The sequence below is a fragment of the Spermophilus citellus genome (assembly GCF_964194105.1).
Source record: "Spermophilus citellus genome assembly, chromosome: 10".
Lineage (NCBI taxonomy): Eukaryota > Metazoa > Chordata > Mammalia > Rodentia > Sciuridae > Spermophilus > Spermophilus citellus.
This window is the reverse complement of record NC_138197.1, coordinates 75,621,040-75,647,353: the sequence shown is the minus strand read 5'-3', so window position 1 is coordinate 75,647,353 and position 26,314 is coordinate 75,621,040. Positions and strand designations below refer to the sequence as shown.

General features: G+C 32.7%; 1 protein-coding gene and 1 pseudogene across 2 annotated transcripts; both read left to right on the top strand.

The window, feature by feature from the left end:
• Positions 1-3,048: 3,048 nt before the first annotated feature.
• Positions 3,049-3,980, top strand: LOC308658866 (olfactory receptor 6C3-like; the record flags this gene model as incomplete). The annotated part of the gene is given in 2 exon segments (XM_081311782.1): positions 3,049-3,961; positions 3,964-3,980. Coding segments are annotated over 2 exon segments (930 nt in total).
• Positions 3,981-12,745: 8,765 nt separating this feature from the next.
• On the top strand, positions 12,746-13,684 carry LOC308658840 (olfactory receptor 6C3-like; annotated as a pseudogene). The gene has a single exon. The product of its transcript is annotated as an olfactory receptor 6C3-like (transcript).
• Positions 13,685-26,314: the final 12,630 nt, after the last annotated feature.

Genomic DNA, 26,314 nt, shown 5'->3' with positions numbered 1-26,314 from the left:
ATTGTGAATTTTGCTGCTATAAACATTGATGTGGCTGCGTCACTGTAGTATGCTGTTTATAAGTCCTTTGGGTAGAAATCACAGAGTGGCATACCTGGGTCAAATAGTGGTTTCATTCCAAGTTTTCTAATGAATCTCCAAACTACTTTCCAGAGTGGTTGTACCAATTTGCAGTCCCACCAGCAAAGTTTGTGTGTACCTTTTCCTCCATATCCTTGCCAACAGTTATTGTTGCTTGTATTCTTGATAACTGCCATTCTAACTAGAGTAAGATGAAAGTTTAGAGCAATTTTGATTTACATTTCTCTAATTACTAGAGGTGTTGAATATTTTCCTCATATATCTGTTGATTAATTGTATATAGTCTCCAGGATATATAAAGAACTCAAAAAACTTAACACCAAAAAACAAAAACAAACAAACAAAAAACTACCAACCCCACCAATAAATGGGCTAAGGAGTCCAAGGTATATTTTTGATACCTGTGTCAAGCATCAGATGGCTCTATGTTTGTGGGTTTGTCTCTGTGCCTCCTATTCTACTTCAATGATCTGTATTTTTTGATGCTAATAACATGTTGTTTTTGTTATTATAACTTCATAGCATAATTTGGGGTTAGATATTCTAATGCATCCAGTCTTGCTCTTTTTGCTTAGGATTGCTTTTGTTATTCTGGGTCTCTTAATCTTCCAGATGAATTTCAGGAGTGTTTTTTTCTATTTCTGTGAATAATGTAAACATATTTGAGACACATGAAGAACATGAAAGAGAAAAAAATAGATATAACCCACTAACCAGATTGTCATATAAATAAAGGTTTATCAAATTGTGGTTATTTCTTATTAAAATGTTGAAATGATTTTAAATAAATGTAAAGCCAAGATGAATCATAAGATGAGGAAAGTTGACATGGCAATTAAATATTCTACTTTATAATGAGGATGAAATTAGTTAAAATAAGTAATAATATTTTCTTAAAGAATGAGAAAAATATGTACATTATAATAGTGATTCTTTAACTTATTATAATAGAGTAATCCTTAGTTTACAGGTAACCAACATCTAACAATGACAAAGTATTAACAATCAAAAAGTCATACATAGAAAATTTTTATATTTTAAAAACATAATTAAATATGATTTAGATTAGGGTTCAGGTTTAGTAACAAATTACGTTTCATAGTTATTTTTGTTGTTCATGAAATATTACATAATAATAAAATATTACATAATTGCAATCAATGGAAATAAATAATTTGTAGAATAGCATTGAGCATTGTAGATTCTCTGTGGTATATAAAAGGAATGTAACCATTCTCAAGGGAGATCCACAATAAAGAAAAGTTAGGAGGCTACTGAGAAATGGAAGGACGGCTAACAGAAATCCCTCAAGGTCAATAAGATAGAAGAGATGTGGCTTGGACTTTATCTTGTTCCCATGAGATCAAATCTTCAGAAAACAAAAGAAGTAGACTTGAAATATTTATATTTGAGATATACAGTACAACCAATTGAAAACAGGATTATGATGTAAGAATCTATACTTATAATACCCAATAATGTCTTATCTTTCTCTGTTCTTTATTTAAATATTACTTTCTTAAAATACTGGATCAGATGAATGAAGGGGAAGATAGTATATTGTTACATTTTCTGAAGGTTTCTGATGTTACATTTTTATTTCCTAAAATATTTCCCTTTCATCATCATAACATAGGGAAAGTATAAAATCAAATTTGATTAGCATGAACTTTGCTAATGTCTGTCCTTCACAGCATAAATTTGACTATGTAAAATATGGAAAAGTCAGGTGTCAGGACTTAGCCGGACCAAATCCACAGAATAGTATACCCAGGGCAGTGTTTGAAGAGCTGGGGGCTAACTGGATGGGTTAAGATGAATGGGAGAGGTCTTCCTGTACATTTCTAGATATCCTGGTGGATTAGTGGATCCATGAAATGAGTGTCTCATGTGGGACAAAATGTCTAAGGAAGAAAACATTTTTCCATAAAACTTAATGGCTAAGCAAGGATGATGTTCAAATGGAAAATATACTGTGCTCTAATCCAAGTGACAGAGCTGCCAAGATCTAAGGCAAGTATTAATTTCAAATTTATGCTTCAAAGCAAAATGAAAAATAAATATATGTTCCTTTAAGCTCATGAATGAAAAATGTCTGTGTAATGTGTGCCCCATATGTGTGTGTATGTATGTGTACACATATATTTCTAAAAAAAATCATCAAAGACATCAAACATTAAAGATTTTAATAGAATTATAAGATAAATCAAGAAGTAAACACATTCCGTGTTTGCTACATGAAATAATCACATTATTTATCTTACAGTAAATTTATATATATACTATGTATATAATGTTCTTGTGTTATCTTGATAATTACTCCAAAACAGTAATTTTAATATACAATGAATTATTAAATCAAATAATTTATATTTTTAAAATGTATTTCATATTTTAATAGAATCATTAGTTGATTTATTATATCATAAAAGGAATAAGGAGTTGTTACTTTTTACTTTTATTTTATTTTATTTTTACTTTTGCCATTTGATCAAATCAAGATAATTTATTTCTTTTTTAGGTTGTAATATGAGCTTACATATTCACCACAGGAAAAGAAAGAAAAATGCATGATTCATGTAACTTTTTCAACAAAAAAGGTAATAATCTTTTGCAGAAATTTGACTCAACATAAAAAATTATTGGTTTTATTCAACATTGCTCAATCATGTGGCTTAATTTATAAAAAATACCTAAACACTGTTACTAGATTTAAAATAAAAGAACCAGTAGCAAACAAACTGGCCTTACAAATATGTCATAAAATATAATGCAAAAAGAGTAATAATGTAAATAAAATAGTTAAAGATTATGGAAGATATTTTAGAATTGTATCAATAAGGACTAAATTGTTTATAATAATTATATCTTTCTTCTCTCTTTAATTTCTTGCATCCCCAATATCTTTAAAAGAAGAAAAAGGAGAGACCCAGAGACAGGGAAAAACAGAAAGAAAGAGAGAGAGAGATGAACCATACAGTGATCACAGAATTTGTGCTCCTAGGCCTTTCTGATGATCCTAAACTTCAGATTGTAATTTTCCTGTTTTTATTTATCACTTACATATTGAGTGTCACTGGGAATCTGACTATCATCACTCTAACCTTGGTGGATTCCCATCTACAGACTCCTATGTATTTCTTCCTCCGGAACTTCTCTTTTTTAGAAATCTCATTTACAACTGTTTGTATCCCTAGGTTTCTAGGCGCTATTGTCACCCAGGATAAGACCATTTCCTATAACAATTGTGCAGCACAACTTTTTTTCTTTATCTTCATGGGAGTGACAGAATTTTACATTCTCACTGCCATGTCCTATGACCGCTATGTTGCCATCTGCAAGCCCCTTCATTACACAACCATTATGAGCAGGAAACTCTGCACCCTGCTTGTGCTGTGTGCCTGGGCGGGTGGGTTTCTGACCATTTTCCCCCCGTTGATGCTTCTACTCCAGCTGGATTACTGTGCTTCCAATGTCATTGATCACTTTGCATGTGATTATTTTCCCCTCTTACAACTGTCTTGCTCAGATACATGGCTCCTAGAAATCATTGGTTTCTACTTTGCTCTGGTTACTTTACTATTCACTTTGGCATTAGTGGTTTTATCTTACATGTACATTATCAGGACCATTTTGAGAATTCCCTCTGCCAGCCAGAGAAAAAAGGCTTTCTCCACCTGTTCCTCTCACATGATTGTCATTTCTATTTCTTATGGAAGTTGTATATTCATGTATGCTAATCCGTCTGCCAAAGAAAAGGCATCACTGACTAAAGGAGTAGCTATTCTCAACACCTCTGTTGCCCCCATGCTGAACCCTTTCATCTACACCCTGAGGAACCAGCAAGTAAAGCAAGCCTTCAAGGATGTGGTCCACAGAGTAGTATTTTCTACAAATAAATAAAAGAAACTTTTGTAAAAAAAAAAAAAAAAGGTCACTATAAAAAGCAACTTAGTAAAATCTTGAAATTCATAAATATCTTTACTAAATATTCTTGTTCTCTAATAAATTCTTTAAATGTCACATTATACTTAATTTGAATTTTTTTTCTGGTCCATTTCTTCCACTTCCACACCCAAGGACATCCAACATATTATTTACCAAGTTATTTAAAAGTATGACAAAGTTTTCCAATACAGAATTTTCTTTTGAAATGGCATGTATTTTTTTAAAATATACTCTATGATATAGTAAATAGTTTAATTCTGTTTATATCACCACATTGTACTGCAGATGGAATTTCTCTCATGTTTTCAAGGTGAATATTAATAATGTCATAATGTATTTAGTTCTACATATTCTGTACCTTGATTCATTAGATTCAGTCCCTATAGGTAATGTGTTCTATTGCATTGTATCTTTAAATGTACAGATTTGTGAAATTTAAAGAGCATCACTTTCATTTTCTCTGTAAATTGAGTTCCTTGTTTAATATACAAATATAAATTTAAGTTTCATTATAATTATGTTACTATATGATTATCAACTCAACAATTAAACTTTTATCTTGAGTTATCAGTTAATAGTTATACCACAAGAGTATTTCAAGATAAATTTTTCCATTTATAAATTTTTTCCCAAGTAATGTTGAGTAGAAAACTTGAAGACTAATATATTTTATTTCTAACTTTGTAGACTAGTATACTTTACAAAGTAAAATACACAATGAATTTAAATATTTATAAAATAAAAATCATTATACTGATTTAAAAACATTTCAAAGAATTCTTAGTCCTTACATCTCAACTACCTGCTAATATCTGGAAATCAAAGGATTCTAATATAAGAAATTAAAATATTGTACTGGGGTTGTGGCTCAGTGGGAGCGCGCTTGCCTAGCAAGTGTGAGGCACTGGTTTTGATTCTCAGCACCACATACAAATAAATAAAATAAAGGTCCATGAACAACTAAAAAATATATTTTAAAAAGAAATTAAAATGTTAATGTCTCTCTGAGACATTAGGAATTCTTATGATTTATAGATGAACACATAGCTTTGAATTAAATGTTTTCTGGTAGCTTTTTGAATTAAATATTTCCAAGGAACTTTCATATATGTATTACATACATTTTTTAAAAATACGTCCACTAAAATATGGTTCAGCAATTGAAAAATTTTATTCTTGTTCTTATGCAGTCCTAAGCAAGAAAGAATAAAATAAGAAAATAGGTTATCACAATGTAATTTTATAAATTTTATGTCTGTATGAGGAATATATTGTATATATATATATATATATTTTAGATTTATTTTTATACATATTTGGACTCAATACCGTTTTTATATTTATTTATTTTTATGTAGTGCTGAGGATCAAACCCAGTGCCTCACATGCACTAAACAAATGCTCTACTACTGAGATACAATCCCAGCCTCTATAATGTATATATTTAAACATATACTGAAATATAAATAATAACAGTTAACTCACAACATTAACAATTTACATAATTTTACCAATAAGAAAGGTAAAGCAATTGTTATTTTTATTTCTTGTACCAGGATAATAGCCATGATATGGATTATGTATATGTATGTGTGTGTGTGTGTGTGTGTGTGTGTGTGTGTGTGTGTGTGTATATATATATATATATATATATATATATATATATATATATATATATATATATCAAAGCCTTAGATAAATAGACATGCCTCTTATAGCTAAGATTATCTCTTTTGGGGGGCGGGGGGCAGTACCAGTGGTTGAACTTAGGAACACTCAAACAATGAGCCACATCCCCAGCCCTATTTTGTATTTTATTTAGAGACAGGGTCTCATAAAGTTGCTTAGTGCCTCAAAGTTGTTGAGGCTGGCTTTGAACCATCAATCTTCTTTCATCAGCTTCCTGATGACAGGTATTACAGGTGTGCACCACTGCACTTGGCTAACATTATCTTAATACTTAAAATTGTCAGACATTGCTAACCACATAAAATTATTATGTCTTTGCAAACTCTTATGGTATTTGTAGCAATAGTTTTACCAGTGGCTAATGAGTTATCAAAGCTGTCACAGAAATAGTGTGAGTGGTTAAATACTTTTAAACTGAACTGCCATGTCAAAACAAAAGCTGTGCTTCTGATCAAACTCAGTAAAAAAAGAAAAGAAAAGAAAGAAAAAAGAAAAAAAAAACTTTTTTCTTAAGTACAGTTTGGTCTGTTCAACTCTAACAAAAAAGGAAAAAGTTAATTGTCTGTTTATGTAGTTACATAATCCATAGAAATACTGAGTTTTAATTTGGTGAATTCTTATTAAGTGAAATTAAATGATATATTTTATTATTACCCAATAAATTATAAGAAACATGGCATATGTTTTTCCTTATAAACATGTGGAGGAGTATTTGTTGAATTTTTGAGTTATCATATTTGTTCTTATCTTACCTTCAACAAAATTTTAAGAAAATTAGACACACTAAATTTTCAAAGCCCACATTAAAATTTTGAAATTATTTTCTTATTGTAAGATTAATGTCATGGAAACTCAAATCAGAACCACAATGAGCTCTCACTTCACTCCAATAAAAATGGCTACTATCAGGAAGATTTTGATAAATATTGGTGAGGATTGGGAAAAAAATGTGAATGTTCACACACGGATGGTGAGAAAGCAAATTAATGTATTATTTAGGGATAAAATGGTGTTTCCTCAAAAATTAGAAATATAAATTCATGTGATCCACAATCCCACTACTAGTTATATATCCAGAGGCATCTGCATTTCCATTTTTCTTGTAGCAGTATTCACAATAGTCAAGAAATGGAAAGAATCTGTCAACTGACAAGAATAAAAAAAATGTGGTTCATAATGACTATTCTTTAGGCATAGAAAAAAAAAATAAATTCCATTATTTGCAAAAAAATGGGTAGAACTGGAGATCATTATATTCAGTGAAATAAGCTAGAAACATAGAAAAGTAATGCATGATCTCACTCATGTTATATATATATATATATATATATATGATTTAATAGAAGGTGAGTTGAATGGTAGATGGTAGTTACAGAGGCAAGAATTGGGAGAATAGGAACAACAGGGAAATGTTGACCAAGATATACTAAATTACAATTAAATAGGAGCAAAACTCTGATGTGCTATAGCACAGCAGGGTGACTACAAATAACAATAATGTACTGTGTATATAAAAAAATTAGAATGGAATATTTTGAATGTTTTCATCATAAATGATATTGGTGAAAGAATATTTCTATGTTTAATCCAATTTAAACTTTATACAATGTACACATGTGTCAACAGATTCCATGGCACTCTATTATCATGTATAACGTTTATGTTTTACATAAGTTTTAAAATGAATTTACTTTTAAAAATAAAATACAAGGAAACTTTCATTTTTCTGGGAAAGTTTATCTTACCTTCATTACTGAAAGACAACTTTACCTGGTCCAATATTACTGGTTGGCAGGGGGTTTTTGTTGCTGTTGTTGTTGTTGTTTTTTTTTTTTTCAGCTCTTTGCTTTCATAATCCCACTTCACCTTCTAAGATTTCCGCTGAGAGGTCTTCTATAGGTGTACTTAATCTCACTTGCACTTTATTTGCTTCTTTTCTTTTGCTGCTTTTAAGATATTCTCTTTTTCTTTCATCTTTGATAGTTTGATTACAATACGTCTTTATTTGAATTGATCCTTATTGGTTACCTTTGCCCCCCTTCCCTAAATATTCTCAAGGTTTGTAATGTTTTCCGTTATCATTTCTGAAATAATCTTTCTACCAATTTATCTTTCGCTACCATCTTTTGAATGCTAATGACTTAGACATTTTCTTCATTTTTATCACCATTTCATAAATTCTATGAACTTTTAAAATTTTTTTAGTTTCTTCTTCTAACACATTTCTTCTCTCAAATATATTTATTTGAAAATTAGCTTCTCTCTTATTTCAGTTTCAGATTCTTTTTTTGATCAGTTTTGATATTAATGCTCCATATTGCATTTTTATTGTAATTTCAATATTTATTTGATTTTCCTGTTATTTCAATCTCTGTGTTAAATTTATCTAATATATTTCTGAACTATTTCTCTGTATTTTCTTGATTTTCACTGAGCTTCCTTGAAAAAGCTATTTTGAATTATTTGTTATGTAGTTTATACATCTCTCTTTAGAGCCAGTCATCGATGCCTTATGCTTTATTTTATTCATGCTTCCTCAGTTGTTCTTAATTCTTCTGGTCATGCATTGATGTCAACTTGTTGAAAATATATGCATTTGTTCCAGTCTTTTAAGTATCACTTTGTTAAAGGACATCTTTTAAAAATAAGTTTATTCATATTTTCTGAGTAGACCACCTGGAGTATTCCCTAAGCCCATAAACACTGCAGCCATTGCCACAGGATTGCCACAGCTGGCAATGGGGGGTGGGGGGGGGCGCTGTAATCCTGTGGCCTTCTAATCTTGGGCAGACAAGAGTAGCTCAACACTGGAATGTAATTCTGTGGCCATTGAGCTGGTCCAGTGCTGGGGGCACCTGAATCCCACAACTAGTGTGATCTTTCATCCATGAGATTTGTCCAAAACCCAAGTCCACTGCACTTTGCTTGTGGTTTTGAGAATCAGAAAGTGAGTGAATCTCGATGGATTTTTTGTGTCTTTTGTTCCAGAGTGAATCTAGAAGCTCAGTCCATAGGTCCAATATTAAGCCAGTAGTCTACCTGTGCTGTGTTTATTGTGGTAGGTCTCAAATTGAATCTAAGGCCAATTCCTATGTTCATTTACCTCTCTTTTTGCCATGTAGATGGTGTCGCTCTCCACACTGTACAGCCTGGGGTTTGGGACAGGTGACAAAGATAATAAAAAAACATGCATTATATCCTCTTTGATGTGTCAAATTTTATTCTTACACTTCTACAGAGTTCTGTTGATGTTTTACCTGGTTGCCTTGGCTGTTGTTAAACTAATTGCATATGAGTATAGCTGTACAAATTATAAAGCAATGATGGATAGAGAATCCTATACCACCATCTTGCTCTGCCATTCACAAAATTCCAATCCCCTTTCAAAGCAATGGTGGGATCTGGTAGCTGAACTCTGTTTTGTTGGCTTAATATCTAGTCACTGATAATCCCCAGAGCACCTTGGAGACAAGTGGGCATGTTATTACAAAGTAAGTGTCTTATTACATTTTGTGTAGATGGATAGATGTGTAACAGATCAGTCAAAATTAAAAGTGAGGGCTGAGGCTGGGATTATGGCTCAGCGATAGAGTGGTAGAGTGCTCGCCTAGCACAGGTGGGAGCCGGGTTCGATCCTCAGCAGCATCACATAAAAAAAAGAAAATAATGGCATTGTGTTGTGTCCATCTACATCTAAAAAATAAATATTAAAAAAAAGTGAGGGCTGGGCTCAGTGGTAGAGCACTCACCTCGGTGTGTGAGGTACTGGTTTGGATTCTCAGCACCACATATAAATAAATGAATAAACTAAAGATCCATAAACAACTAAAGAAAAAAATTAAAAGTGAAATATTAGGAGGTCAGGAGAAAATCTATAGGTGTAAGAGAAACAAAAATAAAGAAATAAATATAGAAAATTAAAATGAGCATGTGGTTGTGGAATAAGAGAGGCAGGCCATTCACACTTAAGATTGTGAGAAAATATTTTAAAGAAGCATATATAGTAGGATATTTACATAAAATCCTATGCTTTGTCTAATAGAGATTCATTTTATTTTTCCACTAAAAATATTAATAAGGTTACACTGCTGACAAATACACAGATGATGGGGATTAGATATTTAACTACTTTCTTCTTCAAGCATTTATATGAATAAAAGTTGCCTCATATGGTTTTTATTCTGTTTAGAAAAATTAGATAAGCAAAATGTTTAGTCAATTTCAATGCCTGATAATTAATAAATCTCAAACAATGATTGCTATATTTATTGCTCTTAAAGGTTTAGGGAGAAAAATAATCCCTATTTATATTTAAAAACTGAGGGCATGAAATGCAGTGTTCATAAGTAAGAAATAGTTTTTATTATTTCTACATAAATATGTTGAGCCAGTCATTTCAATGCCTAGCTTTTTTTTTAATGTGTGTCAGGTATCAATTCAACAGAACTCAATGCCATTGCATTTTTCTTTAAGTTCACTAGTGGCTTACTCATCTTTTCTTATTTTCTCTCCTTTGTCCTACTTCCAGATACTCTCATGTTCCAATCCATCAGAGATAACACTTCTGAAATTTAATACAAACATGCCTTGTGTATTTGTTATATATGAAAAATAAGAAGAAACTGCTAAATAGAAAACGTTTGTTGCATATATACTTATGTATGGTTTGTGAGTATTATAATTTTCTAGTTATAAAATTCATATCTCTCAATGTAGAACAATTTTATAAGTTTAGATATTTATTTTATATATTTAGATATTTATTTTCTTGTATCACAACTATTTTTGCAATAAGAGGATGACATATGCATAACTATAAGCAACAGTTCAATTAAAGTATATGATACAATAAAGGAAAGTAAATGCAACTTTCAACAAATATTGGTATAACATTAGTTATGGGCATAAGAAGGCTCTCCCTAAATGTAAATGAGGATAGAGAGATAACACTCATCATACATCCTTAACACTGGCCATTTCAGAAGACACTTAAGTCAGACTAGAAACTCAAGTAGCGTTTTCCACCATCTCCTTGTATTATTGTAAGGAAGATTTGACCAGGTTGTCAAAATTCAAGGAATGCAAATATGCTAACATTCTTGAAAACAGGCCCAGAATTTCTCAAAGAAAATAGTATTACTTCAAACAGCAATAGGAAAATCAAATTCTAAATCACACTTTTGTATACCCAATATCACATGTTATTTATATACATGCCTTATTAACATCAATACATTTTATACTTTCTTATCAATGTTAATAAAAAAACACAATACAACAATTCATCTGTATTTTTTAATAATGACGTTCCTTGGCACTCTTCATTTACTTAATGAATTCTCAAGGTTATAAGAGACTGATAAAAATAAGTCCAACTCCACTAGTATAATATACATAGATTGAAACAGTTTTTATTTTATATTGTATAAATAAACATTTGCAGGAAAATGTAACAATCTCTGGTGTCTATGGAAAATATTACATGCATGTAGGATTATAGGTTTACAAAATATTTATTTAAAACAGTTATGTAAAGGCAAAGAAAAAGTTTTTAATAAGTATTTTGCATTGTATGGAAAGGGACAAATGGAAGAGTACTTTAGTCAGTATAAACTTAACTCTGTTTACACATGGATCTTGTGAGAGACAGAAACACAGGATTAATTGTAATATTATAAAATGTTCCAAGAAGTTTACTTTTAAAAGAACTACTCTACTTATTGGTCAAATATTACTGGTCTCTAATTAAAGTGAATGAAATTTCAGAGGTCCATGAAAAGCTTAAATCACCCCATTTGTTTTGAGAGTACAAAGGAAATCAAAGAAGCTGCTGAAACCATTGACCAGCTGTGAAATATGACTATTTAAGAAACCCAGGTGGTAGCATTTCAGAATTAATCATCAAGAACAGAAAGTAGGCTAGTTATTCTTCAATTATTTAATTTTTAATATTACAAGGGTTCTAAATCTACAGTTGTATGTGCAAAGTGTATTTTGAAATGTATAAATGAAATGGAATATATATTATTTTAGAAAATTACAAATTTACTTGTTATTTATTACTGGGAATACCATCAATGGGATCCCAAGACAGCACAGCAACAGACTTGGATTTCTCTTTTTATTATTTTTTCCCTATGTTTAAATGCTATGCTGTGATGGAAATAGGATTTAAACAGGGCATTCTCTAACTGAAAGAATATCTTCTTCCCAGTAAGTGCTATTTTGATCATCAAATTGTTCATTAGCTACAGCCATAATGTGAAACTGATTGAATCATGCATTTTATGAATTAAAATACTTCTAGGCAATGATTGAAAAGAGTATCCTTTTCTTGTCCTTTTAGTCCTTTTACTAGAAAAATAAAGGAGTCAAGGAGGGTAATTGCATTAGCCAGACTGTAAAGTTGGAAATTTAGGAAAGGACGCTAACACATTTCCATGAATAAACTTGTAGTTTCTAAAGTTAGATGATTATTACAGTGACTGGCTGTTAAACTTGTGAAATTTGCCTAAGCTACAGGGGACTGAGTTTCTCAAAATATAACATCTGAAAGTAAGCCTAAATAAACTTTGAAGACTTTCAAACTCTTATTTCAATTGTGCTGTATTCTAGATTAGTTTTGTAATATTGAGGAAAGAAAAATATCAATTACAATAGTTCATGTGTTTTATTAAATAAATATTTTTGTAAATAAATAAAAACTTAATTTTAAAGAAATATTGCAAGAAATAGCTTCAATTTAAATATTATCACTGTAACCTTTTGTCCATGGCCTGTAATAGTGTATTTTCAATGAAGAGATATCAATATTTGACTTCAGTAATACACATTATTTGGATGTGAGATACAATGGAAATTGGAGAGGGATACTGGTGAGGACAATGTTTCTTTTTATTTTACATAAAACTCATCTTAATGAATCTTTTTAAAGTGTTTTGCCCTATCTTCAATCTCATGCTAATATTTTCACATTATATTGGAACATACATTTTATGTTCTAACCCAGTGGAAAAAAGGATTGACAATGAAAAACCACACTGTACCCACAGAATTCATTCTAGTAGGACTATCAGGTGACCCAGAGATTCAGGTTGTGATATTTCTCTTTTTAATTATCACATGTATATTGAGTGCCGCTGGAAATCTGACAATCATCACTCTCACTTTGGTGGACTCCCATCTACAGACTCCTATGTATTTCTTCCTCAGGAACTTCTCTGTATTAGAAATCACCTTTACAACTGTCTGCATCCCTAGATTCCTGGGAACAATTATTATTAATGACAAAAGAATTTCATATGATGATTTGCATGTCTCAGTTGTTTTTCTCCATCTTCTTGGGTACAACTGAATTTTACCTTCTAATGACTATGTCCTATGATAGCTATGTAGCCATCTGCAAACCCCTGCATTATACCACTATCATGAACAAGAGAGTTTGCATATTGCTTGTCTTTTGTGCTTGGCTGGCAGGATTCTTAAACATCTTCCCACCAGTTATTATTTTTCTCCAGTTAGATTACTGTGGCTCCAATGTCATTGATCACTTTGCTTGTGACTACTTCACTTTATTGAACTTATCCTTCTCAGACAAATGGCTCCTAGAAGTGATTGAATTTTACTCTGCAGTAGTGATTCTGCTTTTCACTTTGGCATTAATAATTCTATCCTACATTTTCATTATGAGGACAATATTGAAACTTTCTTCTCCAGTCCAAGAAAAAAGGCATTTTCTACACGTTCTTCTCACATGATTGTCATTTCCATCTCTTATGGAAGTTGCATATTCATTTATCTTAATCCCTCTGCAAGAGAAACATCATCAATGACCAAAAGAGTCACTATTCTCAATACCTCTGTTGCTCCCATGATGAATCCATTTATATACTCTCTGAGGAATCAGCAAGTGAAGCAAGCCTTTAAGGACACCATCCAGAAAGTGATGCATCTCTCTGGTAAATGAAAGTGTTAGTAATTATAGAAAAATAAGTTTGTTTTAGATGTTTTCTACTATGCATAACCTCTCAACTAGTGGGAATACTGCTTCCCTGAGAGTGATAGAGGACACCTACACAGCTGTTCTCCTGCAAAAATCACCAGTGCAGTGCATCCATGAAGGGCTCTGGGCCTCAGCATTAGAGCAGGACTTCTGACTCCCGACACCCAATACCCAACTACTAGCCCACACAGAGTTTCCGAGAGCCTTAGCAGGATCACCACATCAGCACTGCCACAGAACTCCCAGATGCCACTCCACTCCACTCCCATGCAGGACACTCATCTGCTACCCACTCATAGGGGTACCACTCTTCTGTGGACCTCATCTACCAATGTGGCAGCCTCCATCATATAAGTAGCTACTGTGAAGTCCCCTACACATGGTAGTCTGCCTGCACCAGGGGACATTCCACAAGCTCTGAAGACAGCACTGAAGACTGCACACCAAGCTCATCTCTGAACATATTGCACAACACCATCGCCCAGCTCCCCCCACTGGACCAGGCACTTGGTGCTGGAAGCAGCCCTCCTCCATCTTGGGTCACCTTTCTCACCATCTTTGGTGGGGCAGCTCCCAAATTGGAACAGTAACAGACCAACACAAAACAGCTCTTAGAGGAGTGCACAGTGTTTCCAGGGTGCCACCCACAGGAGCCCCAGTGAGAGAGGTCCCTTAACTGGGAACCACTAAGGGAGAGGGAGAGGGTGCAACAGTTTGGAGACTAACAGAGAAACCAGGAACTGGGAAATCTTCAGGCAAGATAGGCAGAAAGAACAGGGTGCTCAAGTCACACGAGTGGACCCAAAAAAAGACCCTTGAGGTGCAGTCTCTCTTCAGGGACCGACAAGTGCCACACCTCACTTCTAGGTGCCCTGCACCAAGACCAGCCTTCCCACCCTGGTTATCTTCAGCATCCTGAAGGCAGAGATACCAGCTAACAATAGACAATCCCACCTATTAAATGAGAAGGAAAGCAGGAAAGATACTAATTTCCAACCAAAACAATTAACAATCCTGGTTTCTGCCTTCAAGATTTTTTTTCTCTTTTTCTTCATCCCCTCTATTCTCCCACCTTAACATCCCCAGCATTTGTGAAACCAAGTACTTTGCATGAATTAGTATTTTGAGGACTGGGGCTTCTGAATAGTATATTATACTTGTGTTGTATATGTCTTTTTCCCTCTCCAATTTTTACTATTTTAACATTCTTTATTTTTCATAATACATATGTGTATTTGTTTTATGCACTCTACTGTCTTCCCACTTACTTGTTTATCCCAAATTACTTCCTGACTATTGTCCTGCTACTAAACCTATTCATTAGATTTTCCTTTCACACTTCCTAAGATATACTAACCTTATACCTTCACATCTTGCCTCCTCAGCATATCATTCTACTCCTCACCTCCCAGTTCATTGTCCACCATCAGAAACTGTAAATCCTTTTACAAACCTACTGATTATATTATAGATAATAATAAAATTAAACATTTCTGTACATTGTGAACAAACTGTAAATGTCTTAATAGTAACAAATTGTTTATAGGTGGTATATTGTTTATATTGAATATGTTAACATTGTCCTTCCCAACATGAGAGGTATTGGAACCCTAAAATCACTTTAAGTCTATAGGGTAAAAATAATAAAAATAATGATAATGCCTCGAACCCACAGTTCTAGAAGGGAAGACACACAAGCAACATGAAAAGACAAGAGAATAAAGTGCCCCCCCCAAATCAAAATACCACATTATTAGAATTCATGGCTAGCACAATGAAAGAAATGACAGAGAAGGAGTTTAGGATGTACATAATTAAAATATTCTTTGAATTAAAGGATGATATAAGAGAGAAAACACAGGCAGCAAAAGATCATTTTGACAAAGACCTACATAAACAAATACAGGAAGCAAATGATTACTTCAGTAGGAGATAGAAGTCCTAAAAAAAAAAAAAAAAAAACAGAAAGATTCCTTGGAGATCCGTAAATAGAACTACCATTTGAGCCAGCAGCTATCCCTCTCTTCGGACTATACCCAAAGGACTTAAAAACAGAATACTACAGGGACACAGCCACATCAATGTTTATAGCAGCACAATTCACAGCATCTAAACTGTGAAGCCAACCTAGATGCCCTTCAGTGGATGAATGGATAAAAAAATGTGGCATATATTTACTCAGCATTAAAAGATAATAATATCATGGCATTTGCAGGTAAATGGATGGTATTGGATAAGATAATGTTAAGCAAAGTTAGCCAATCTCCAAAAAAACAAATTCTGAATGTTTTATCTATATAAGGAGGCTGACTCATAGCAGAGTAGGGAAGGGGAGAATGGGAGGAATAGATGAATTCTAGATAGAGGAAAGGGGTGGGAAGGAAAGGAAGAGGGCAGGGGATTAGCAAGGATGGTGGAATGTGATGGACATCATTATCCAAAGTACATGTATGAAGACTCAAATTGGGTGTCAACATGCTTTATATATAAACAGATATGAAAAATTGTGGTATATATGTGTAAAAGAATTGTAATACAAAAAAAGTACATGTATAAAGGCATGAATTGGTATGAACATACTCTATATACAAAGATATGAAAAATTTTACACTATATGTGTAATAACAACTGTAATGGATTCCACTGTTATGTATTTTTTTAAAATAATATCAATAAAACAAAACAAAACAAAAACACCAATAAACCAAATTAAATTAAAAGTTCAATTGAAAGTATCACCAACAGAGTAGACCACTTGGATGAAAGCACCTCAGACAATAAAGACAAAATATATAATCTTAAAAAGTGTATAGCCCACACAGTGAAAATGGTAAGAAACAATGAGCAGAACATTTAAGAAATATGGGATAGCATAAAAAGACTGAATTTAAGAGTTATTGGGATAGAGAAAGACATAGAGTTTCAAACCAAAGGAATGAACAATCTATTCAATGAAATAATATCAGAAAATTTTTCAAACAAGAAGAATGAATTGGAAAACCAAATCCAAAAAGCTTATAGGACACCAAATATACAAACTCACAACAGATCCACACCAAGGCACATTATAATGAAAAAATATATAAGGGAAATGGATGGCATTAGAGAAGATTATGCTAAGTGAAGTTAGACAACCCCCAAAAAACAAATGCTGAATTTCTTCTCTGATAAAGCGGGGAGGTGAATTAAAATGGGGTTGGGAGGGAGAGCAAGGGAGGAAGATTACTCTAGATAGGGAATAGTGGTGGGAGGTAAAGGGAAGAAGAAGGGGAATAGCATGGATGGTGAAAGGAGACCCTCATCATTATACAAAATACATGTATGAAGATGTGAATTTGGTGTCAACATACCTTATATATAATCAGAGATATGATAAATTATGGTATAATGGTGTATTAAGAATCATAATGCAAAAATAAATAAATAAATAAATAAAAATAAAACAAACAAACAAACAAAAAAGGCCCATGAGAAAAAGGAATCAGATTACATATAGGGGAAAACAATTAGGATAATGGCACTTTTAAACACACACTCTGAAAAGTAAAAGATCCTGAAAAAACATATATCAAGCTCTGAAAGAAAATGGATGCCAACCAAGAATCCAGCAAAATTAAGCTTTAGATTAACAGATGAAATAAAAAGAATCCATGATAAGCAAAAGTCAAAAGAACTTACAAATAGAAAACCTACACTACAAAATATCCTTGGCAAAATATTCCATGAAGAGAAAAAAAAGAACAATGAAATCAGTAGGGTAAAAATGATAACACTAAAGGAAAAACTAATCAAAGGAGAAACCAAGTCAAGTTAAATAAGAAAAATAAACAAAAATGGCTGGAAATACAAATCATGTATCAATAATAACCCTGACTGTTAATGGCCTAAACTCACCAATCAAAAGACATAGGCTAGCAGATTAGATTTTTTTAAAAGGACTCAACTATATGGTGCCTCCAGGAGTCTTATCTCATAGATAAAGACATACACATACCGAATGTGCAAGGTTGGGAAAAATCATACTGCTCACATGGACTGTGGAAGAAAGCAGGTGTTTCTATCTTCATATTAAAAAGTAGACTTCAAGCCAAGGTTAATCAAAAGGAATAAAGATGGACATTACGTATTGCTCAAGGGAACCATTCATGAAGACATAACAATTGTTAATATATATGCCCCAAACAATGGAGCATCTATGTTCATCAAATTCTTCTCAAGTTCAAAAGTCAAATTGACCAAAACACAATAATCTTGTGTGGTTTTAACACACCTCTCTCACCATTGGATAGATCTTGTGAACAAAAGCTGAACTAAGAAAGTGTAGAACTCAATAATAGAATCAACAACTTAGACTTAACTGACACATACAGAATATTTCATCCTTTAGCACGCAAATATACTTTCTTCTCAGCAGCACATGAATCCTTCTGTAAAATAGACCATATAATATGCCACAAGCAACTATTAGCAAATACAAAAAGTAGAGATACTACCCTGCATTTTATCAGACCATAATGGAATGAAATTAGAAATCAATGACAAAATAAAAAGTAAAATTTACTCCAACACCTAGAGACTAAATAATATGCTACTAATGAACAATCGGTTGCAAAAGATATCAAGGAGGAGATTAAAAAATTCTTAGAGGAAAATGAGAATATTGACAAAACATATTGAAATCTCTGGGACACTATGAAGGTAGTATTAAGAGGAAAGTTCATTGCTACACAAATAATTCCTTGGAATAGTTGAAGGCTCTGAAAATTACATGCACCTTATTAAATATCAAAATTGTATACATAATTTTATCAGTCTCATTTAATATTGGCAAATGAATACAATCCATTGAATTTTCATAAGTTTTTTACATTAAAAGCATGATATTCCTCCCCTAATTCTTGATTATAGATCCTCTGCTAGTAGAATTTCTTTAAGTATTTTCTCTGGTCTTTGAAGACTTTCTATAGAAATGTTCATTTTTTATGTTCTCATGAACCCCTTCTGTACCTCTTGATGTCTTCCTTCCCATCCCCTCTCACATTGCTTCACAACTTTAATCAATAGCAAAAAAAGAGTGAGTCTTGGTATTATTATTATTCAAGAAATGTTACATTAATAGCAAGTTTAAGAAAGAAATAGATACACAATAAACTTAAATTTAAAAACAGCATCCATACTTTTTCACCTTATAAAAATAATGTGAAATATATTTTTAAAATAAAGATCTCCCATATCGGTAAGTAATTGAAATTCCTTCAATAGAAACCAAAACTTGCTTATTTAATGAGAAGGTAGTTTGTCACCTCAGGGTGTTTTGGAAAACTCTTGCTTATAATCACAAACTTTGAGGATGTAAGAGTGACATTACTAGAACAGGAGTAAAGTAGCTTGAAAGGAGGATAAAAGAAATCTTAGAAAAATATGTTCTCTTTAAATTTATATATCAAGGAACATAGTTTCCTTTACCTGTCTTTTGTTTTAAACTTACTCAGTATAAGAAATTTGGATCAAGTATGTAAGAATACTTTGCAATGTAAGTAATGTTGGGAAATACCTCTTGTAAGAGAACGATAAAACCTAAGTTTACTGTCCAGGCTGGCACAGGGCATAAAATAGAGAGCTGCGCCTGAAGGCAGCATTTGATTCAACAACAAACTCAATGTTAATTACCTAGATGAATGTTTCTTTTAAATTGACTATACCTAAGCTAGTCACTAGAAAACATTGAAAAACAGCCTTCAAAACCCTGTCCTAACTTTCAAGAATGCACAGAATAATGCAATTCGCAAAAGATTTCAGTACAGTCTAAGGGTTGGGGGGAATGTGTATCAGGTTCTAATGGCAAGTGTACAATCAGTATTATATCTAATGTGATGGAAAGAGGGATTTGGGTTGTCATTACAACATGTTACTTAAAATTCTGTTTATAGTGTGTGCATATATGTGTAAGCGAGTGTGTATTTGTCTGCAAGCTTCACAATTCCTTCCAGAAAGATTAATATTAATGAGGCTCTGAGAAGCAAACTGGGCCATGTAAACCAATGCTAAAATGCCATGAAAAACGTGCCTAATGTGCAATGACCAAATCCTGGATGAGGATGCCACAAAGCTAAGGAATCCTTTACCTGATAGAGATAGGTCTGGCATAATCAGGTAGTTTCTACTCTGTTGTTCTTATCCAATCTTTGTATTAAATATATTTATTATTATTTATTAGGCTGAAAATAAGTTCAGTTAGGGCTGAGGGTATAGCTCAGTTTGTAGAGTGCTTGGTTTGCATCTTGAATGCACAAGGCGCTGGGTTCTAATCTCAGCACCCCATAAAAAACAAACAAACAAACAAATAAAAACCCTCTGTTTATCTCAGACATAGACTTTTGTACAGGACAACCACCTAATGCCAAAGGGTTCTGGCTCAGTGGTTAGGGAATACTTTATGCATAGAATGAAGTCTCTACAGCTTTCATTAATTGTTAAATATATTTCCAAATCCTTTATATATATTAACTAAATTAATACGCCCAAACAACCTTTGAAATTGACTTGTATACAGGAGAAAAAAATATATATATTTTTTCTAAATACAGAAACTGAGCACAGGGAATAATTAATTTTCTGACCTAGAAAATGGAATGGATTCAAAACTTTATGTCCTCATTCTTTTCTATGAAAATATCTATTGCACTATGGATAGAAGTCAGGGGTGCTTTATCAGTGGACTACCCATAGTCCTTTTTCATTATTTTTAATTTTTTTTTATTTTGATACTGGGGACTGAACCCAGGTTCAGTTAGCCACTGAGCCACATCCCTAGGCTATTTTATTTTTTATTTTGAGACAGGAGCTTGATAAGTGCTGAGGCTGACTTTGAATTTGTGATCCTCCTGTGTGAGCCTGCTGAGTTTCTGGGATTACAGGCATGTGTCAGTGTATTCTTTTTAAAAAATGAAAACAAAAAAATTATAATCTTTAAAGAATAAATAATTAAAACAAATTTTCTCAAGATATACTTGTATATTTCTTTGAGTGAGGATATCCTCAAATATGAACAATAATAATAACATTTATTATTTTAACTAGAAAGAAAACTAGGTAGAATTGGCACAAAGGTCATAAAACAACACTTAGGTCCATCAAAATATTATAAAATTATGCAAGAGATTCACTTGATATAAACCTCAGACTCGAGCCTTCCAGGGTACATTGCTTTTTACTTCTTTTCCCCTCTGTCTCTGACACTCAAGGTCACTCATGGCAATGGTTTCAGTATTTCTGACTTCCAATGGGTTAATACTAGGAATGGAAAAGCTGATAAGTGGCAGTAAAAGTTGATAGATATCTAAGGACAAAGCACTCACTTTATAAAAATAATGCATCTTTCATATTTTTGATAATTCTGAAAGTAATTTACTGTTTTATTTGCTTATTATAGTTGCACATAATAGTTGGGTTTATTTTGACAAAGTTATACCTGCAAGAAATTTAATTCATTCCACTTCAATCCCCAGTGTCCCTTCTCCCTTTCCCTCCCCTCCTCCCTCCCTCATTCTCCTTCCTCTACTGGTCTTTCTTTCACTCATTTATTTATTAATTATTGATTTATACTTCATAGATATATGTAAAGGTGGAATTCACTGTGGTATATTTATGCATGTACATAGTGTAATTTTGTCAAATTCATTCAGTATTTCCTCCCGTTTCCTACCCCTCTTCCCTCTTTCTCTTTTTTCCACTGATTTTCCCTTTATCTTTATGACCCCTTACCTTTTTCCCTCAATTTTCTCTAGCTTCTGCATATGAAAAAATATCCCATATTTGATTTTCTAAGTCTGTCTTATGTCACTTAGCTTGGTGTTGTCCATTTACATTGATTTACTGGCAAATGCCATAATTTTTTTATATGGCTGAGTAAATTTCATGTGTTTATAGATCACATTTTCTTAATTTTTTCTGTTGTTGACCAGGGCTGCTTCTATAACATGGTATTGTGAATTGCTCTGTTAAAGAAACTGATGTGACAATACCGCTATAGTATGCTGATTTTAGTTCTTTTAGATAAATGCCAAGGAGTGGGATAGCTGGGTCATATGATGACTTCATTCCCAGTCTTTTGAGGAATCCTCATACTGCTTTCCAAAGTAGTTGTACTAATTTGCATCCCCATAAACAAAGTATGAGGGTACCTTTCCCCCACATCCTCACCAGCATTTATTATTATTTGGATTCTTGATAATTACCATTCTGACAAGAGTAAGATGAAATCTTCTTGTAGTTTTGATTTTCGTTTTCTCAATCACTATAGTTATTAAATAACTTTTTTATATGTTGATCATTTGTGTTTCTTCTTTTGAGAAATGTCCATCTAGCTTTTTTTGCCAATTTATTATTTTATTTTATTTTTTGTGTTAAATATAATGAGTTCTTTATATATTCTAGATATTGATCCCTTATCAGAGGAGAATCTGACAAAGACTTTCTCCTATTCTTTAGGCTCTCTATTCATGCTCTTAATCATTTCTTTTGCTATGCAGAAGCTTTTAGCTTGAGTTCATCCCACATATTTATTTTTGGTTTTATTTTTTCAGTTTTAGGCATTTTGTTAAGGAAGTTGGTGGCTGCACAAATATGTTGGATTGTTAACCCTATGCTCTCTTCTAGCAAGTTGTAGAATTTTTGGTCAAATTCCAAATTAGGTCTTTTATCCACTTTGATTTAACTTTTATGCAGGGTAAGAGATTGATATCTAGTTTCATTCTTCTCTATATGGATACACAGTTTTCCCAGCACCATTTGTGAAACAGGTTATCTTTTCTCCAACATGTGTATTTGGGCACCTTTGTCAACTGTCAGCCAGCATAAGTGTATGGGTTTATTGCTGTGTTTTAAGTCATTCAATTGACCTTCAATTATATTTTGATGCCAATATCATAATGTTTTCATTAATATAGTTCTATCGTGTAATTTGAGATTAAGTATTGTGATGCTTCCAGCTACACACCCTCTTTTCTTGTTCAGGACTATTCTAGGTCTCTAATTCTTCCAAATGGATTCCAGGATTGTTTATTTAGTTCTGTAAAAAATGCAATGGTTATTTTGATGGGGGTTGCATTGCAATGAATCTGTATATTGGTTTTGCAGTATGGCAATCTGGGCAATATTAATTTTGCATATCCAAGAACGTATAAGGTCTTTCCATCATCTAACATCTTCTTAGAGTTTTTCCTCATCGTTCTACAATTTTCATTGTAGATATCTTTCACCATTTTGGTTAAGTTAGTTTCAATTTTGTTTGTTTGTTTATATGATTTGGAGAGGTGGGTTGTTTGTTTTGTTTTGCTTTTTATGTTACTGCAACTGGATAGTTTTCATAATTTCTTTCTTAGGAGAATTACCATTTGACTATACTTAAGCTATAGATTTATGAATGTTGTATTGTATTCTGCTACTTGGAAAATTTATTAGCTCTAGAATCTTCTGGAAGAATTTATTTTTTTGGGGGGTGGTTCCAGATACAGGATCATGTAGTCAGCAAACAGATAAGTTGACTTCATTTACTATTTGTAGCCATTTAATTCCCTTCTCTTGTCTGATTGCTCTGACAAGAGTTTCAGGAAATACACTGAATAGGATTTGGAAGATTGGACAACCTTGTCATATTCCTGATTTTAGAAAAAAAATTCTTTCAGTTTTCTCCATTCAGTAGAAAGTTGGCTTTGGGTTTTTCATGTATAGCCTATACAAAGTTGAGTTAAGTTTCTTTTCTCCCTAGTTTCTCTAGCATTTAAAACATAAATGGGTGCTGGATTTTACCAAAGGTCTTTTCTGAAACTATTTATGTGATTGTATAATTCTTGTCCTTTTAAAAAGGAGATGTCTACACAGATAGGAGCAGTGACAAAAGTGATTTTATTTGGAAAAAAATGTTTAAGGAACATTTCTGAAATGTTAAATATAATAATTGGAATCAGAAAACTCTGGCTACAAACCCTTGCCAAATATTGCAATCTTTGTAAAACCCAGCATTTTTATCTTTATAAATGCATTTTATTTATACATATGCATTAGACAGACATATTAATGTAATTCAGTATGATTTTTTATACATGCATATAGTTTGCGTTGATCATGTCTAACTACCTTTCTTCCATTCTCCCCCTCAAGCCTCACCATTTCCCCTTTCCAATCACTAGAAATCAGTATTCTACTTTCAGGTCCACTTTTTTTTTTTAACTCTCCACATACGAGAGAGAACATGTGATACATGACTTTCTGTTATCTGGATTATTTCACTTAACATATGTCCTCCAGTTCCATCTATTTTGCTGTGAAGATTTTATATTTTTTCATGGCTGAATACTGCTCCATTATAAATATGCCACATTTTCTTTGTCCATTCATCTATAGATGAGCACCTAAGTTAAAACTATATTCACTCTGTGAATAGCACCACAAAAACAAGGGTACATGGGTATTTCTTTGGTATGCTGACCTCATTTCCCTTAATTATACCCCCAGGAGAGGAAAAGCTGGATCATCTAGTAGTTCTGTTTTAATTTTGTGAGAACCACCCTGCTGTTCTTCCTAGTGGTATTATTAATTTACATTCTGACTTAAAATGTATTTGAGTCCTTTCTCCACATATTCACTAGAATATCTGTGGGGCAGGGATTTTTTATCTACTTCTTTTGTTAACAATAACCATTTTTATGGTGTGAGGTGGCATCTCATTGAAGTTTTAATGCAAAACTATTTCTTAATATGCCATAACTAAGGTTTTTTTGCTATAAACAGGAGGAAATTAAAGGATAATTGTCCTTCTTAGGTGGCTTTCCATTTACTCTGAAGTTGGAAATGATACAATATTTCAGAATAATCCAGATCCAAACTTGGATATTTATTAATTCTCATGTTGTTTTTCTTTGTTCTTCCTTCTCTAGGTTAGACAAAAGGAAAAGTAAGCAAAAAAAAAAAAATAAGAAAGAAACCAAAAAGAAGAAACAAAGTTTATCCTCCTGGGACTGTCACATGATCCCAGGCTCCAGGTGGTAATATTCATCTTTCTTTTCCTCACCTACATGCTCAGCATCACTGGGAACCTGACCATCATCACCCTTACGCTGCTGGAGCCCCATCTTCAGATACCCATGTATTTCTTTTTCAGGAGTTTCTCTCTATTGGTAGTTTCATTCGCAACTGTCAGTATACCCAAGTTCCTAGGTACCATTATTCCAAGAGATAAAACCATTTGCTTTAATGGTTATATAGCTCAGTTATTTTTTTGTCATTTTCTTGGGAGACATAGAGTTATGCCACCTGGCTGCCATGTCCTATGGTCACTACATTGCCATCTGCAAGCCTGTGCATTACATGACCATCATGAATCACAAAGTCTGCACAATGCTTTTCTGTGCTTGCTGGCTTGTCTCATTTGTCTTCCTCTCGCTCATGTTACTGCTACAGCTTGATTATTGTAGGTCTAATATCATTGGTCATTTTACCAATGATTATTTCTGCTTATTCCACTTTCTTGTTCAAACATAAGAATCCTAGAGGTGATGGTGTTTGCTTATGCTCAGTTTACTCTAATGGTCACTTTGGCATTGATATTTCTGTCCTACATATATATCATCAGAATGATTTTGAAGATTCCTTTTACTAGTCAGAGGACAAAGGTTTTTTCCACATGTTCTTCCTACATGATGGCCATTTCCATCATTATGACAGCTGCATTTTTATATACATTAAACCCTCAGCAAGAGAGAGAGAGTGTCTTTGAGTAAGGAAGGGGCTGTACTAAAATTCTCAGTGCTCCCTATGTTGAATCCTTTTATTTACAGCCTAAGGAATCAGCAGGTCTAGCAAGGCTTCATGAACAAGGAAGATTGTGTTTTTCAAAAGTAGATGAAAAGATCTGGTGTCTTGAGGTAAAGGCATATTGATGGGTAATTAAAATATGAAAGAGTAAAATTTGAGTATCTAATTCAAATCAGTGTTGCCCTCCCTCTCATTCTTGTACATTCATACTTTTTTTTCTCTAACAGTTTAATATATTTAATATGTTTAATATATTTCTCACCCAAATAGAATCAGTTTTTTCTGTTTTGCTGATATGCCACTCTTCCAACAGTTTTTGATTACATCTTCTTAAATAATAATTATTTTACAAAAAATGTATTTTATGTTTTGCTCAGGAAAAGACATTATCCTCAGATTAGGAGGTGTGTTTTAATTACTATATATTGAAAATATAATTTTGTGATTTTTTACTTTTTACAATAATTCTCTTCAGCGTTTTGCAATTTCTCTAGGAAATGCTTTAAATGTTATATAATTGAATTAAAATGTAATTACTTTTTTCATTTAAAAGCTGGGATTGAACTGGAAATATTATTCATTTATACCACTTCTTGACATTTATTCAAAGCCTTAAAATTCGCATTCTATAGCTATATATAATATATATATATATATATATATATATATATATATATATATGCCCATACTTATTGTAGTGCAATTCACAATAGCATGTTATGAAACCAGCCTTGGTGTCCAAAATGTCAAGTTATGGAACAAGCCTCAATGTCTAGATGG